Here is a 14465-nt window from a genome sequence, read left to right as displayed (position 1 = left end):
GGTAGGTAGAGACTTGCCCATGAGCCCCCTAAAATTGATGTGGTGCTGCCTGGCACTGATGACTGCGAGAGCTGACTGAAGCAAGGTAGGCAAACACACCTGTAAGTCCCGAGTGAAGTGCAGCTCACCAGGTACACGCCTTATATATGCTGTGCATGTCACCATGCTCGGATGATCGTGGGGGGATGAGTCCAATGGGCTGGCCTTATAATGAGATGCAGATGCATTACAATGAGGTTCCTGACGTCCAATGGAGGGGAGCGTGTCCCACCATCGACGGGCTGAGCGAGCAATTGCAAACCGGTTTCATGACATCGTGAAACCGACTTTTGGCCTTCTCGCCATATTGTCCTCTCACGCTGCCGAACAGGCTCAACGCCAGTGGGCACAGAAAATTCCACCCATTGAGATATAGCAGCACAGCAGAAAGCCATTTGGTCCATCGAGTCCATGCTGGCTCTTTATAGAGCAATCCAGTCAGCTCCATTCCCCGGCTTTATCCTGTATTCCTGCAGGTTTATTCCTCTCAGGATCCCATCCAATTTCCTTTTGAAATCATTGATCATCTCCACTACCACCACCCTAGTAGGCAGTGAGTGTAGCTGTGTCGTACAGCTGGTTTATATGACTGCCTTCATCTACAACTGTTTAGGTTCTGATGTGCTTAAGGCTGGAAGACTGCTAGATGTGAAAACATTTAGTATCAAGTAGAGATCAGTCACCACACTGAGTGATCTGAAATTGATTCCTAGGCTGCTCACTCTTCACTCCTAGGCTACGAGTGCAGTGTTTTAATGTTAAGGAGGTCTGGATTGAGAAATGAAAGTGGATGACTGGATAGAAAGGGGTGGTTTCTGGTTAGAGATTTGTGAGGTAACCTTTGAACTCAATTCTTGCAATTACTTGTTCAGAAGGAAGCAAGAGAGCTGTTTTATTTTCTGCAGTAAACAATGAGCCAGCCACATCATAGCACTTCGGAACATTGTGCAACTGTTTTTGTTCATTTAAAGTAGACCAAAAGCTGATGAATTCACGCAATCCTGGTTTCCAATAGGAAGTGATTCCCTCAGCTATGCAAGAGAGGTCCTGGGGAGAAATTACTGTACCTTTTAATCAGCTTCAACCCATCGGGTCTGTGCGGTGTGGCATAATCTCCTGTTAGAGCAGAATTATAGTAAGTGAGCCGGACTTTAGAACACCAATATATAATAGATGGTAAAACTTTGAATGGACTGCTGGCCTGTCTCACTGATGTTTCTAACATATTGTGGCATGGAGTAGTGAGGTAACAAGTTTATGGTGATGGTTACCCACCCAACAAACTGGCCATGTTGCCAGGGATAAATAAATGAATATTCAGCGCTCACCCACAGAGAGAGGAGAAAGACCACATAGATCATCCTTACACATCCTTAATGTGTGGCTACAGAAAACATTGGCAAAGGTTTAATGGACTGATCGCTGTCCAGGGTAAGTCGTACATAGTGTGAGAGAAGCATGATAGCAAGAGTTTTTAACAGTTTTAACTTCATTGTTTTAAGATTCAATTTTAAAAATAATTTTTTGCCTTACTGATGAACTGAATTGTGGAGTAATCCTTCAGGTAATTGGTGGATAGAATCACTTCAAGGTCCTTTACGTGGAAGAACAGGCTAGTGTTGTGCCAGTACTCGGAATGTGCCCGTGAATGTTTAGGCACATACATTGCATATTTGATCACTTCCACACAAATACTCATTATGGGAGATGTTAAGGACATTCACAGTGGTGCACATTCTGCACAAAAATCCACTCAATTCATGAAGTTTATCACTTTAATTATCTAATCTTCTTTTATACCTCCCTGCACAATCTTCAGAGGTGTGTTCAGCTGTCAGATTCTTCCTTCAGGTTTGCCAGAATAGTTGGTTTAAAGCCATCTCGATGCTTTCAGCGATAATGTATCATCACTCAACAGAGATCGAACTATTGCCAGTCACACCTCATTGACCACACCTCACTGCCCGAACTGCACACCCCACGCTCCACATCCTACTGCTCGCCAATGCGACCCTCAACCCCTATCCCTGTCCCAAGATGTGGGCTGCTTTTCTATCAATTTTCCAGTTGATTCATAACGGTGAACAGTCTTTACCAATGAAGTGAGTTGATCTTAAATGTCACCATGGTTTGATTCCAATTTAAATAGAAAATTTAAAATGCTGCCTAACTTCCTAAATTAGGATATCTGGCTTTCTGTCCCATCATCTAAGTAATTAATAAATACAGCGAATAGCTGAGGGCCAACACAGATTTTTGCAGGAGACCAATGGTTACATTCTGTCATTAGAGTACCTGCCTATTACCCCAATCTCTGCCTCCTGCTGCTCAGACAATTTCCTATCCAGGAATTATTAATTTGCCTTCAATTCCATGAGCTTCAACTCTAGTTATCAGTCTGTTATGGGGGGTCTTTATCGAATGTCTTCTGGAAGTCCACATATATATTATATATATATGACACACAAGCTACTATTTTAGTCACTGCTTCAAAAAAACTCCAGGATGATCAGACATGACATACCCTTTACCAATCCATGCTGGCTCTCCTGGCTCAGCTGAAAATTTCCATTAGTGCCAGTATAAATCAGATCGCAAAAAACTGACAGTCCAATCTGGAAGCAAACGCTAATCCTCAATTCATTCCTTCTGCTGAAGGGACTTAGGTTGCTTAGCTGGTCCAGTTAGTGCCCACCTACAGCAAGGCACAACTTTGTCACAGCAATCTTGTTGATTTTGAACCATACGTCATGAGCTGCTGGGAGGTGGGTGGACCATAAAATAGTGAGGGAAGGCAGGAGGTGGAGTGCCCATCATCTTCCCGTTGCCATGCCATTTTGCCAGTGGTGGAGAAGATGGCGGACGGTGTTCCCACCCAGAGCCCAATTTGCTAATTAAATGCCTAACTAAGGGCCTCTTCGCCCCTCCACTGGCATTTAGTCAGTGGTGGGGATGGGCCCCCTGTCACATGAGGAGCCCACCAGATAAACCTTGGTGGTCTTCCATTGGGCTCCTGAGGGGTACCCTCCTGTTCAAGCACTCTTTGGCCCATGGAGGGGTCCCCTAACAGCAATGGCCACCCTCATGGTAACACACCATCTTTCCATACTTACCCCCTCCCCCACCTTGCCTGGGCTTGGTGACCCCGATCCCACACACCTGGCTGTGAAGGCACACAGCCATCAATGTGTGCCCCGCTCCAGGTGCAACTCCAGCAGTGGCCACCACTCCCAGTAGCGTTGCTGAGCTGCTGGCTCTCTGATTGGTCAACAGGTCTTGGAGGCTGGCAGCCTGTCTTAATAGGATGGCAACCCCAATGGCAGCCACTTCACAAGATATGGCCCCGGTGACTGCTGAAGCGGGGTTGCTCCCACTTTCAGACCTGCTGACAGCACCCCCATTACCAGCACTTAATCCAGCCCATATTTTTAACTTTTCTTTCATTTTTTCTTCCTTAGCACTGCACCCTCCAACCTGTTGACTATCTCACAATTGGCTCACGGTCCACACATTTTTTTTCGTTCTTCTTGCTAATGTCCGTGAACTCATTTTAAGATGAGGATGTTTAAACTACCTTGAGCTGTACGGACAGGCAAAGATTCAATTAGCTCTCTTTTGCTGGTGTTGGATCCCTAATTCCAAACCTACTTGTGCTTCTACACACAGGGAAATATGCCTCAATATTGGGAGGAGAAAATGGAGGTATGAACTCACAGTTTGTGGCTTCAAACTATGTGAATGTTTTCATAAATTGGCCCAATTGCAAATATTTACCAGACAAGAAAAGAACTGGTTTGCGATAGCATGTGTGAGCTCAAATCGAGCTGTGGTGTGTAGAAAAATCAGAAGAGTAGGATGAACCTTTGCAGTGCTGAAAGCTCTTTTCATTGTGTAAAATATGCACTTATTTCCTATCCTGTGGTCTGTGGAAAAACAATTTCTTTTAAAATGCTGAATTTGCTAAGCATGAAAAATGGTAAAAACTATTGAAAATGTCATAGTTCCCAGAAAAATGCTGAATATTTTCTAATCTTTTTCTCTAAACTTAGTGGGTTTCCCAACGTGCAAGCTGACTTTAATGGGCAGATAAAAAGTGATGGAGGGGGAAATGAATGCTTCAGGTGCACTTGTATATAGAATCAATATTCATTATTTTTAACAGTTTGTGTTTGGAGTTAGGCTAAGTGAAAGAAAAATTGTGAAAGAAATAAGAATTATAATTGGCCTCAAGTTGTACATTAATAGAAATTATTTTCTGGTATAGATCTCACAGGATTGTAGTTGGCTGTTTTTGAGGGAACTCCACTAATAGCGTGGTAGATTTCTATTCTCCCCATGAGCTTTTAGCACAATAAGTTAAATATTATTTTATATTTTAAGATGTTGTAGCATAATCTGCTGATGTGAGAACTGTGTAGTATTAATGCGTACAGGACGATGAGTGTTGGTTAGTTTTAGGTTTTGTTTTGTTGGAATAAGGAACAACTGCACAAATTATTGGTGACAAATCCTCATCATGTTTTTGCTTTATTTATTCCTTTATGCAATGTGGGCGTTGCTAGCAGCATTTGTTGCCCATCCCTAATTGCCCTTGAACTGAGTGGCTTGTTAGGTCATTTCAGAGGGCAGTTAAGAGCCCAACACGATTTCTGGAGAACTAGATGGGTTTTTATGATGAATGATGATAGTTTCATAGTCACCATTACTGAGACAAGCTTTCAATTCCAGATTTATGATTTATCAATTTAATTTAAATTGGTGGGATTTAAACCCACACACCCAGATAATTAGCCTGGGCCTCTGGATTACTAGTCCAGTGACATTAACACTGTACCACCATCTCCCCCACAAGTATCTGGAATACTTCTGCAGAGATGCTCCTTTTGGATGGGTTGTGTAGTGAGCATTAAATATTCATCATGGGAGAGACACTTTTCCTGCTAATTTCTTAATACTCTACTTCATTTCACAAAAATAATTACAATGCAGTGATTTAAACAAGAAGTTGAAATAACACCCAAAAAAGCAACAAAAATCCTAAAATATAAATGCTGAAAATACTCAGCACCTCTGGCAGCATCTGTGGAGAGAGAAACAGAGTTAATGTTTCAGTTTAATGAATACCAGAACTGGAAGGTATGTAACAGGCTTTAAGCAAGTGTAGAGGCAGGGAAAGGGGTGGGGGTGGGGGAAAGGAGGAGGAGGAGGAAGAACAAATGGGAAGGCCTGTGACAGGGTGGAATGTAAGAGAGATTAAATGACAAAAGGGATGATGGTGAGAGGCAAAAGGAGATGGTAATGGGACAAGTGAAGAAATCAAACATGTGTCCAGAGGAGATGTAAATGGGAACAGCAGAATCATCACCAATAGCTGTTGCCCAAAATATGGAGGCAGTGGCCCTGATCTGAAATTGTTGAACTCAGTGTTGAGCGCAGAAGCCTGTAAAATGCCTAATCAAAAGATGATGTGCTGTTCCTTGAGATTCTGTTGACCTTCATTAGAACCATGGCGGGGGCTGAGGACAGAGAAGTCAGAGTGAGAATGGAGCCGAGAATTAAAATGACAGGCAACTGCAAACTCAGGGTCATGCTGTGGGCTGATTTGGGTTTGCTGTGAGACTGCCTTGTGAGCAGCAAATGCAGTATAATAAATTGAAAGAAGTACAAATAAATTGTCATTTTATCTGGAAGGAGTGTTTGGGACTGAGGATGGTGAGAAGGGAGGAGGTAAAAGGCAGGTGTTACATCTCCTGTGCTTGCACAGGAAGGTGCCATGGGAAGGGGAGTGCCTGTTGGTAGTGATTGAAGAGTGGACTATGTGTCATGGCAGGAATGGTCCCTTTGGAATGTTGAAATGAGAGGGAAGTATGTTTTTGGTGGTGGTGGAAATGGAAGAGGATGATTCATTGAATGCAAAGGCTAATGGACTGGGAGGTGAAAAAAAGAGGAACCCTATTCTATCATGGTTCTGGGAGGGAGGGGAAACAGTGAGAGCACATGTGTGGGAGATAGAAAATAGAGAAGACTAAATGGTTGTTGCAAATATCTAATCATGGTTCGTGTTAATATTTTAGAGGTAATGTTTAGTTCTGGGAAGATTATTGTTGTAAAGGTAAGGTAATTAAAATGCTGGACTCTAGTGATTGCCAAAGCACCAAAATAAATGGCCTTTCAGAAGATTACCCATGTTTGTCTAATAGAGTCAGAATAGAAGAGAGGGAGCCATAAAACAACAGGTGGGCTTACTTAGCTGGAGAAATTGTAAATGAGGGAAATTGGCTTAAAGATCAGTTTGAGGATAGGCCAGAGCAGGTTATGTTGTCATGGAGACGGATGGAGCTTCGGAAGACTTTATGGTTTCAGGTTATCTGGGTGTTTGCTGTGAGAGGTTTTTTTTAGTTGCAGTTTGGACCTCATGTGGTTTGCAGCTCACTGAGAGAAGCTAGCCAAAATAAATGACAATCATTATTGACTGCTTGGAAGGCGGGTGAGGCTTAATCTCAGTTTGAACCTTGTGAGGGAACCGAAGCTGGAAGAATGTCTAGTTTGAAGCTGCTGGCTGAAGCTACGGGCCCCACGTGTCTTACTGCAAAAGAAAGTAACCAGTAGACTAGCTTGGAAGTATTGGAAAAGTAACCAGAATGAGGAACTGAGGCCTCCACAGTCAGGAGAGGGTAAATGAAAGTTTTACCCCTGAGAATAGCTGGAGCTGAGGAAAATTTTCCTGAGGATTGTGGCATACTTATGGATGGTCGCTACAAAAGTAATTCTCTTATAAGAGAAACCTTGGGGAAAGTAGGAAGTAAATCTGCGTGCGTAAGACAATATAGTTATAAACCATATTGTTAAGTTAATAGTGCTTGTTTTGTTTAAACCTTTTATATATACTAAAGTTTGTTTTGTTAAAATAAAAATGAAATCTTGTGGCATAGTTCTATTGGTTTAAACAAGGTATATGGATTTCTTTTTAAATACTAACATTGCTAACAGTACTAACTAGATTGTAACATGGTTTATAATCATTGTCAGAACTCTGCAGTGAGATTCCAGCCTGTGAGTTAATCCCTTGTCACCATTTTTAAATCAAATTGCTTTAGTGGGTACATTTTATTCAAGTTAGGATTTTAGTTTTGGTGGCAGCAAGTGCGATGTTAGATGGGGTTATTCACCTTGTAAATGGTGTGTGATTACATCTGCACTGAACAATTACCAATTCATCATTGAAGAACCCAGTTTTTTGAGACAGTCCACAATTGATTACATAAAAAATAACCACCAGTACATACAATGTATGTTGAATAAGACAGAGCTATTAAATCTAAATAGGAAGCATTGCCCTTTGTTCTTAACAATTTTGATGAATGTCCTTAATGCTGGCAAACATGCATCGACCCTAAATACAACACATATTGCCACTAACAAAATGAAACAGAGCTTGCAGCAGGGGTCATCAAGCGGTCATGCACCAAATCTTAAATTAGGCAAATGGGCTTGTCAGTGAAGCATTACTCCTGTGGCCTAACAGGTTGCTGAGAACCAGACTGTGATCAGAATCCCATGAAAGCATACTGCGTGTGATTGGTGGCAGTCTTTTACTCCCCGGAGGTTACCCTGGGAGACTACAATAAGTGGCAGTTTACAAATATTGATTTTTCTTTCTCCTGTGTTGAGTGGCTGAAAGGCTCTGACTTGCTTCATTATTTAGCACCTGGTGTTGGGACAATTTGGTGATGCTGCTGCACCTCAGAAACACCAGAGAATTATCATGTGTCAGGGTTTTGCATTTCGAACTGCTTGATTCACATTGTTGCCCTTGGGGGGAAAGTTTCTGATTGGTCCCTGTTTCTGGAAGAGCAGTCTCTCCCTATGGAACTACACTGGGAGAGTTTGTGCTACAGCTATTCCAGTAATGCTATCTGTTGCAGCATCGTCCATCACTATGTGGGTTTCACATGACAACAGTAACTTTTACAAAAATGTGGATGATTGCTCAAGTTATTGTGCCGTTGGCCATGGTGTTTATAAAGACCCTGTGATATGATTAATGCTGCCCCTTTAAGTACCAGAGTCCTCTCTAACATTTATACTGTCCTTGTGAAAGAGAACTGTTCGTTTCTTCCTCATTCAAAAAGCCATTTACTAGTCAGTTTTGTAAAATGTTTTGCCTTGTTTTTCTCCCCAAGCCACATATTTCTAGTTCAGAGCGAACCTTTCTGTACATGATTTACTTGAAGCATAAAGGAACATAATTTCCTCATGGCGTAGACAAGTGAAGAAATCTGTTTAATTTTCCTAAATTCCCAGTGATGGCTTTCCCCAACAAACCCAAGCTGTCAGGATCAGGGCCAGGAAAAATGATCAATTTCCTTGTGAGCCAGAAGGAACAGGAATGCCCCCTTCTTCCTATGTAGAAACCTATGGCCTCCCCTTTGAAACTAAAGTACAGTATCTGGGGATACTCTGGGTTTAAACTGATGGAGTTGGGAAGAAGCTGTACATTGTATTTGCCGTGAATAGTCTCCCAACAGGTCAATGTTTCATTATGCCCTTTTTTTCTTTTTTCTTCCATTTTTGTTTCACAGGAATTCCCTTTCCCAAGAACTTTCTTCAGATTTGCAAGAAGATTCTCTGTCGACTCTTTCGAGTCTTCGTTCATGTTTACATTCACCACTTTGATCGGCTTGGAACCATGGGAGCAGAGGCACACGTTAATACGTGTTATAAACACTTTTATTACTTTGTAACAGAATTTAACCTCGTAGACCGCAAGGAATTAGAACCATTGGTATGTACCGCTGTAAGCATCTTTTACATGATCCGCTATTCTTTCAGCAACCATTAATTCATTTCCAAATAGGGTTAAAAAGAAAGCATATGTAGATCAAGTCACTTATGTTTACTACCATTAAGCCACTCCTGACTGAGATACCATTCTCAAAACAGCTTCCTGCAACACCTTTGAGCAGCTATTTCATCCCAATGGAAGCGATGGGGAGGAAAACAAAAAAGCAAATACTTCCAGCCTGCTAACTCAGAACAGGATATATTCAAAAGTGTAAGATTCCATGAGCACAAATTTTAGAAATCAAAATATAAATTAAATGGTCATTTATCAGACTTGCCGCAGACAAATTGGTTTGGCTAACTCAGAGTGAAAACTAGCCGTGAAGCTTTTTGTAATATCCCGAGGACGTGACAGGGCTCTATATAAATGCACGTTTTCTCGTTTTTTCAATTCTGTCCTTTTTGTTTCAAGAGTTTGTGACCTTGTTTCACGTTGGTAAGTCCTAATTTTTATGCATGTTAATTTATTTCCACATACCTAACGATCTAATTCACTTTATCATAAGCTATATAGACCTGGAAAAAGGTAAGAATCAGTAAACCAAGACTGATCATTTACACTTTGAGAATATTTCTGGTATTTGTAAATTTTCTAGTGTTTCACTGGAGTTTCTGACAGTTTGAATTATCCATCCAGTGTTAAACTGGGCAGAAAATGTTTTCTGCAGTCAGTAATTTCATCAATTAAATCAACATTGGAAAATATCCAGGAATGTCACATAATTCAATATAATTTCTAATGCACGAAATGGCCCACTGTGCTTCACAAAAATATAAGAGAGGCTGCTCTTCTGATATCTAGTTCGGGATGAGCCATAAACTAATTTTATACAATCAAAAATTCAGTACCCTCACTGCCAATTCCATTTGCTTCCTTATCTTGCGTCAAAGTATTCGGATTCTCGGTATCCTGCTTGCCGCAAACCGAGCTTCCGACACCATATTCACTCCATCAGTAAGTTCCCCTTTTTTACCTCTAACATTGTATAGTTCCTGCTGTTGAAACCCACTCTGTTATCCAAACTCGGCTATCCTAATACTCTCCTGACCAGCCTCCCAATCTTCACCCTCCCTCTCTTCTTTTAAGATCCTCCTTAAACCCACCTGTATGAGCAAGTATTTCATTCACCTAATCACTTATTCTCGTGCTCAGGACTCATTTTCCTCAAGCCTTTGCGAATTGTTTTCCTATTCTTAATGTTGTTATTTTAACAGCTTCTGTACTAGTGAAGGGCTGGCACCACAGGAGATTGTTAGAATTTTTTGTTATTTATGATTAGGTGTTCTGTCTATTCTAAAAATCAAGAACGTTCTACGTTAAAAGCACTATACAGCTGCTATTCCTCATTCTCAGCGATACTTTCATTGGAATAGGAGGGAGTTATTTAATGCCTTGGGTTTGTTCCACAATTCACTGAGACCATGGCTGATTTGCGATCTAACCCCAGTTACTTTTGTGAATTAAGACAGCCAAAGACATCCAGGAAGAACTTTGGATGCCTCTATTCAACCCTGTGGGGCAGTGACAGGCCTCTCTACTTGTCAACTTCTTGCAACCAAAGTGCTAAAATTGGTAATTCAATACCTGCAGAATTTGAGTTCCTGTTCGTGCTCCTGACTGTTAAGCAATGAAAATGGAGGTTTGCATTAGAGTTAAACATTCTTAATGGATGGTAACAACTGAACTCCATGTGTTAAACTTACTCTCTATCTGTGATTGTGGTCCCAATCTTCCCCCCACCCCCTGTACATTATACTTTTATGAAAACACAAATGGTCCCCACAATGTTGAATGAAAGGACCTTGTTCTGTGCAATAAGGTGTAGAACTTCACATAAGATACTGCAAAAATAAAACCAAAAATTTCTGGGTTTCTGAAAAGAAAACACGATAGTGTTTGGCTTCTTCTGATTTATTAAACAAAATGAGGCAGGGTTATTTTAAGGCATGTGATTACACTCTGATTTCAGCCAATTTCTGTCAAGCTTACTAGCACAAGATGAGCTTGTGACTCAGTCTCATCCATCTGTTACACAGTAGACATTTGCTGGATGTATGCAATGGCTTTCTTGGGAACATTAGTCAGTGAAATTCAGAGAGAATCCCCCCACTTAAGTAATATTACAACGAATAAACAAATGATGCTCAATTACTCTGATATAAACTGGGTGGTTTTCCATCTAGCAGTACATCACAATCATTGCTTCAGTGTGTACTTTATCATGCAGTAAGGACAAATGAGGTCCCTCTACATGGTGCATCTTTCGAATGACTGATTTCCCCACTCATTTGACCTTGAAGAAGCTGATTCTGACAGACAAAGATAGGTTAATATTTCAGGTAGAACCTTTTAAGCTTTATCACTGTGTCTCAACCTTGTCTTAAATTTAATGTAAAGAAGGAAAGGGCCCACACTTGTGATGAGAGTGAGAGGGAGGTTAAACTATGGAAACACTGTTCTTTCAACATATTCCTCTGGTTTGTGTAGGTGCCATGCTGATCCTATTTCCAGTACTGTATGGCTAGTAGCGACTTGCTAGGAACATTCAGGTTGAATTGGAAGGTATTTTAGTATGTAATGTGACTGTCATTTCAATTTTTGATGAATTTGGATTGTCTCTGTTTAACTTGGCACTTCTCCAATTGCCCCAATTGAGATTTCATATGTAGGGAAACATAGAGATAGAACTCATGTTTAACTACTGCATGGTAAACCTTTTTTCAAAACTGCTTTCAAGAACCTACTCTACTGTGAATTTAATTTAACTCTTACCCTGCTGCATAAACCCAAACTCCTAATTGTTATAGTTAATAGAAACTCTAACCACCTCAGCATGTCATTACAATCACTGAATTCCCCACCATCAATATCCTGGGGTGGGGGAGGGGGTGGTTACTGATGACCAGGAAACCAGGAAGTGCCTGGACTAACTACATTAACACTATGGAGAGAGGAGCAGGTTAGAGGCTGGGAATTCTGTGTCAAGTAGCTCACCTCCCCAAAGCCTTTCCATCATTTACAAGGCACAATTATAATTAAACACCCTCCACTTGCCTGGATGAGTGCAGCTCCAACAACACTCATGAAGCTCCACACCATCCAGGATGCTGGATTTCCAGCATCCGCAGTTTTTTGTTTTTGCCCTCAGAGCTAACCTTGCTCTTTTCTGTTCAGCAACTATCCTTATAGATTTTAAAATCTATAGAATTCCAGTAATTTTTACCACACAGTGCCTTTTTCCTCGGGGTGTCCTCTGAATCTGACAGCAACAGGTTCTCCAGGTCTGGTCTTGTTCACACTGTCTTCAGGGAGTTCTGACCAGCCATCCTACTGTCTTCCGGGAGATCTAAACAGATATCCCCTCACATAGGCTTCAGTATTTCCTTAAATGTGTTCCTTCCCTTTGATCTCTCTATTGTTTCAACCAGTCTTTTCAGAAATGCTTTCTCCCCAGAATTGATTAAACTCGTTTCTTTACTCCAGCTCTTAGGCTTTAAAAAATATATACTTACCTTATCTTTACCTCACTTACTTACACCATTTACAACCTGCATATATCCCGCTTTGAATTAAACAACTCAATTCAAAACTACACCTGTTATGGCTTCATGTAAAATTCTGATTGAAGTTCCTCTTGTTTCATTAACATATCAAAACCACTTCTTACTGTTGGTTTTAGACTTCCGCAGTCACTCTGTCTCTTACTCCAGTTACCATATCTAAAAACCCCCAGCAGCTTGTCTTCCAGTGCATAAGAAATATGACAGTGATATTACCAAAAGAAAAATACTACAATTTCTTGTTTTCTTGTCAGTCAGAATTCTGTCTAACTCAGCCTTGAGTATATTCAGTGACCCAGCCTCTACTGCTTTCTGGGGAAGAGAATTCCATGGACTAATTCTTCTCATCTCAGTCTTAAATGGGAAACCTCTTATTTTAACCCATGTCCCCTAGTTCTAGTCTCTCCCATAAGAGGAAACAAACATCCTTTCAGCATCCACCTTGTCAAATCCCCTCGGGATCTCACATATTTCAATAAGACCACCTCTTCTAAATTCCAATGGGTGCAGGCCCGACCTATTCAACCTTTCCTTATATTCAGCCCTTCCTCAGGAATCAGTCCAGTGGACCTTCACTGAACTGCTTCCAATCCAATTATATCCTATCATTTCTTTTTATGTAAATTCCCCTGAGAAACCTATTATTTGTCTGTTATCAGGTGGAAAACTAAAGTCCATAAAATATGTGATTGACTTTTTAGTGGGTTGATACAACTGAGTGGCTTGCTCAGCCATTTCTGAGTCACATGTAGGCCAGACCAGGTAGGACAGCAGATTTCCTTCCCTAAAGGACATTAGAGACCAGATGGGTTTTTATGACAATCGACAAGGTTTCATGATCATCATCAGACTTTTAATCCCAGATTTTTATTAAATTCTGCCATGGTGAGATTCAAGCCTGGATCCCCAGAGCATTACCCTGGGTCTCTGGATTATTAGTCCAGTGACAATACCACTACGCCACTGTCTTCCACAAACATTCCCCTTCCACAAACATTCACTCCCTCCACCACCGATGCACAGTAGCAGCAGTGTGTACAATCTACAAGATGCACTGCTGAAACTCACCACAGGCTCCTTAGGCAGCACCTTCCAAACCCATGACCGTTACCCTCTAGAAGGACAAGGACAGCAGACACGTGGGAACACCACCACCAGCTGGAAGTTCCCCTCCAAGCCACTCACCATCCTGACTTGGAAATATATCGCTGTTCCTTCACTGTCGCTGGGTCAAAATCCAGGAACTCCCTTCCTAACAGCACTGTGGGTGTACCTACACCACATGGACTGCAGTGGTTCAAGAAGGCAGCTCACCATCACCTTCTCAAGGGCAACTAGGGATGGCCCAGCCTGCGAAGCCCACATCCCGTAAATGAATAAAAAAAAGTGATGTTCTATACTTGCACCTTGATGATGGCTTATTTTTCCCCCCTGCACACTCCATAATTCCCACTACGTCATATTTAATTCTATTTAAAATAAAGTTTTAAGTAGGTAATAATTGGCAATGAGTGAAGCGGCAATAATTCAATCTCATCGTTCTATTGATTATAAAACATGAGCTTTGCTTTGTCATTTTATGATGATGTTCCAGCATGTGATTCAATTACCAGCTGGTAGCTTGCTGCTGGAGAGCTATTATGTCCTTTCAGGTCCTGTGTCATAAAATCAGTAATTGTGCCTTGATGTAATTGAACCTGGGCACTACCACTACCTTCCTATTGACTCTCTGCTTCATTTAATTACTGGATTACCAATAATAAAGAGGATGATGAACCCTATTTTAACTTGCTGCAAGTGAGTGGATTTGGAGTGAGTTAAAAATCTTGTCCAAAATCTTGTCCACTCGTTATTCGTCGCAAAAAAAGAAAATCATAAATAAAACTGCCTTTGGTCTTAAAACTTTGAATCATGAATTCTCAGTCTTTAGTTATTTGTGATTGTCAGTAATAATATGAAAACGTGGCTATGTCCTTGCCAAAAGTGCCAGCAAGCGTGGAAGAGAGAGGGGAACCAATAAA

At 41.2% G+C, this 14465-nt stretch overlaps 1 protein-coding gene across 4 annotated transcripts in view; it reads left to right on the top strand.

Moving 5' to 3' along the window:
• LOC144668344 (MOB kinase activator 3B) overlaps positions 1 to 14465 on the top strand; it is a 154444-nt gene that overhangs the window by 115545 nt on the left and 24434 nt on the right. For all 4 annotated transcript variants that reach the window (XM_078530255.1, XM_078530271.1, XM_078530264.1 and 1 more), the window contains exon 3: positions 8622 to 8824. In XM_078530255.1, the coding sequence (XP_078386381.1) occupies positions 8622 to 8824 (203 nt within the window). The remainder of the gene's footprint in view (positions 1 to 8621; positions 8825 to 14465) is intronic.

Source organism: Cetorhinus maximus, chromosome 2, assembly GCF_964194155.1.
Source record: "Cetorhinus maximus chromosome 2, sCetMax3.hap1.1, whole genome shotgun sequence".
Lineage (NCBI taxonomy): Eukaryota > Metazoa > Chordata > Chondrichthyes > Lamniformes > Cetorhinidae > Cetorhinus > Cetorhinus maximus.
The sequence above is the reverse complement of the archived record's forward strand: the minus strand, read 5'-3'. Positions and strand labels throughout refer to the sequence as shown.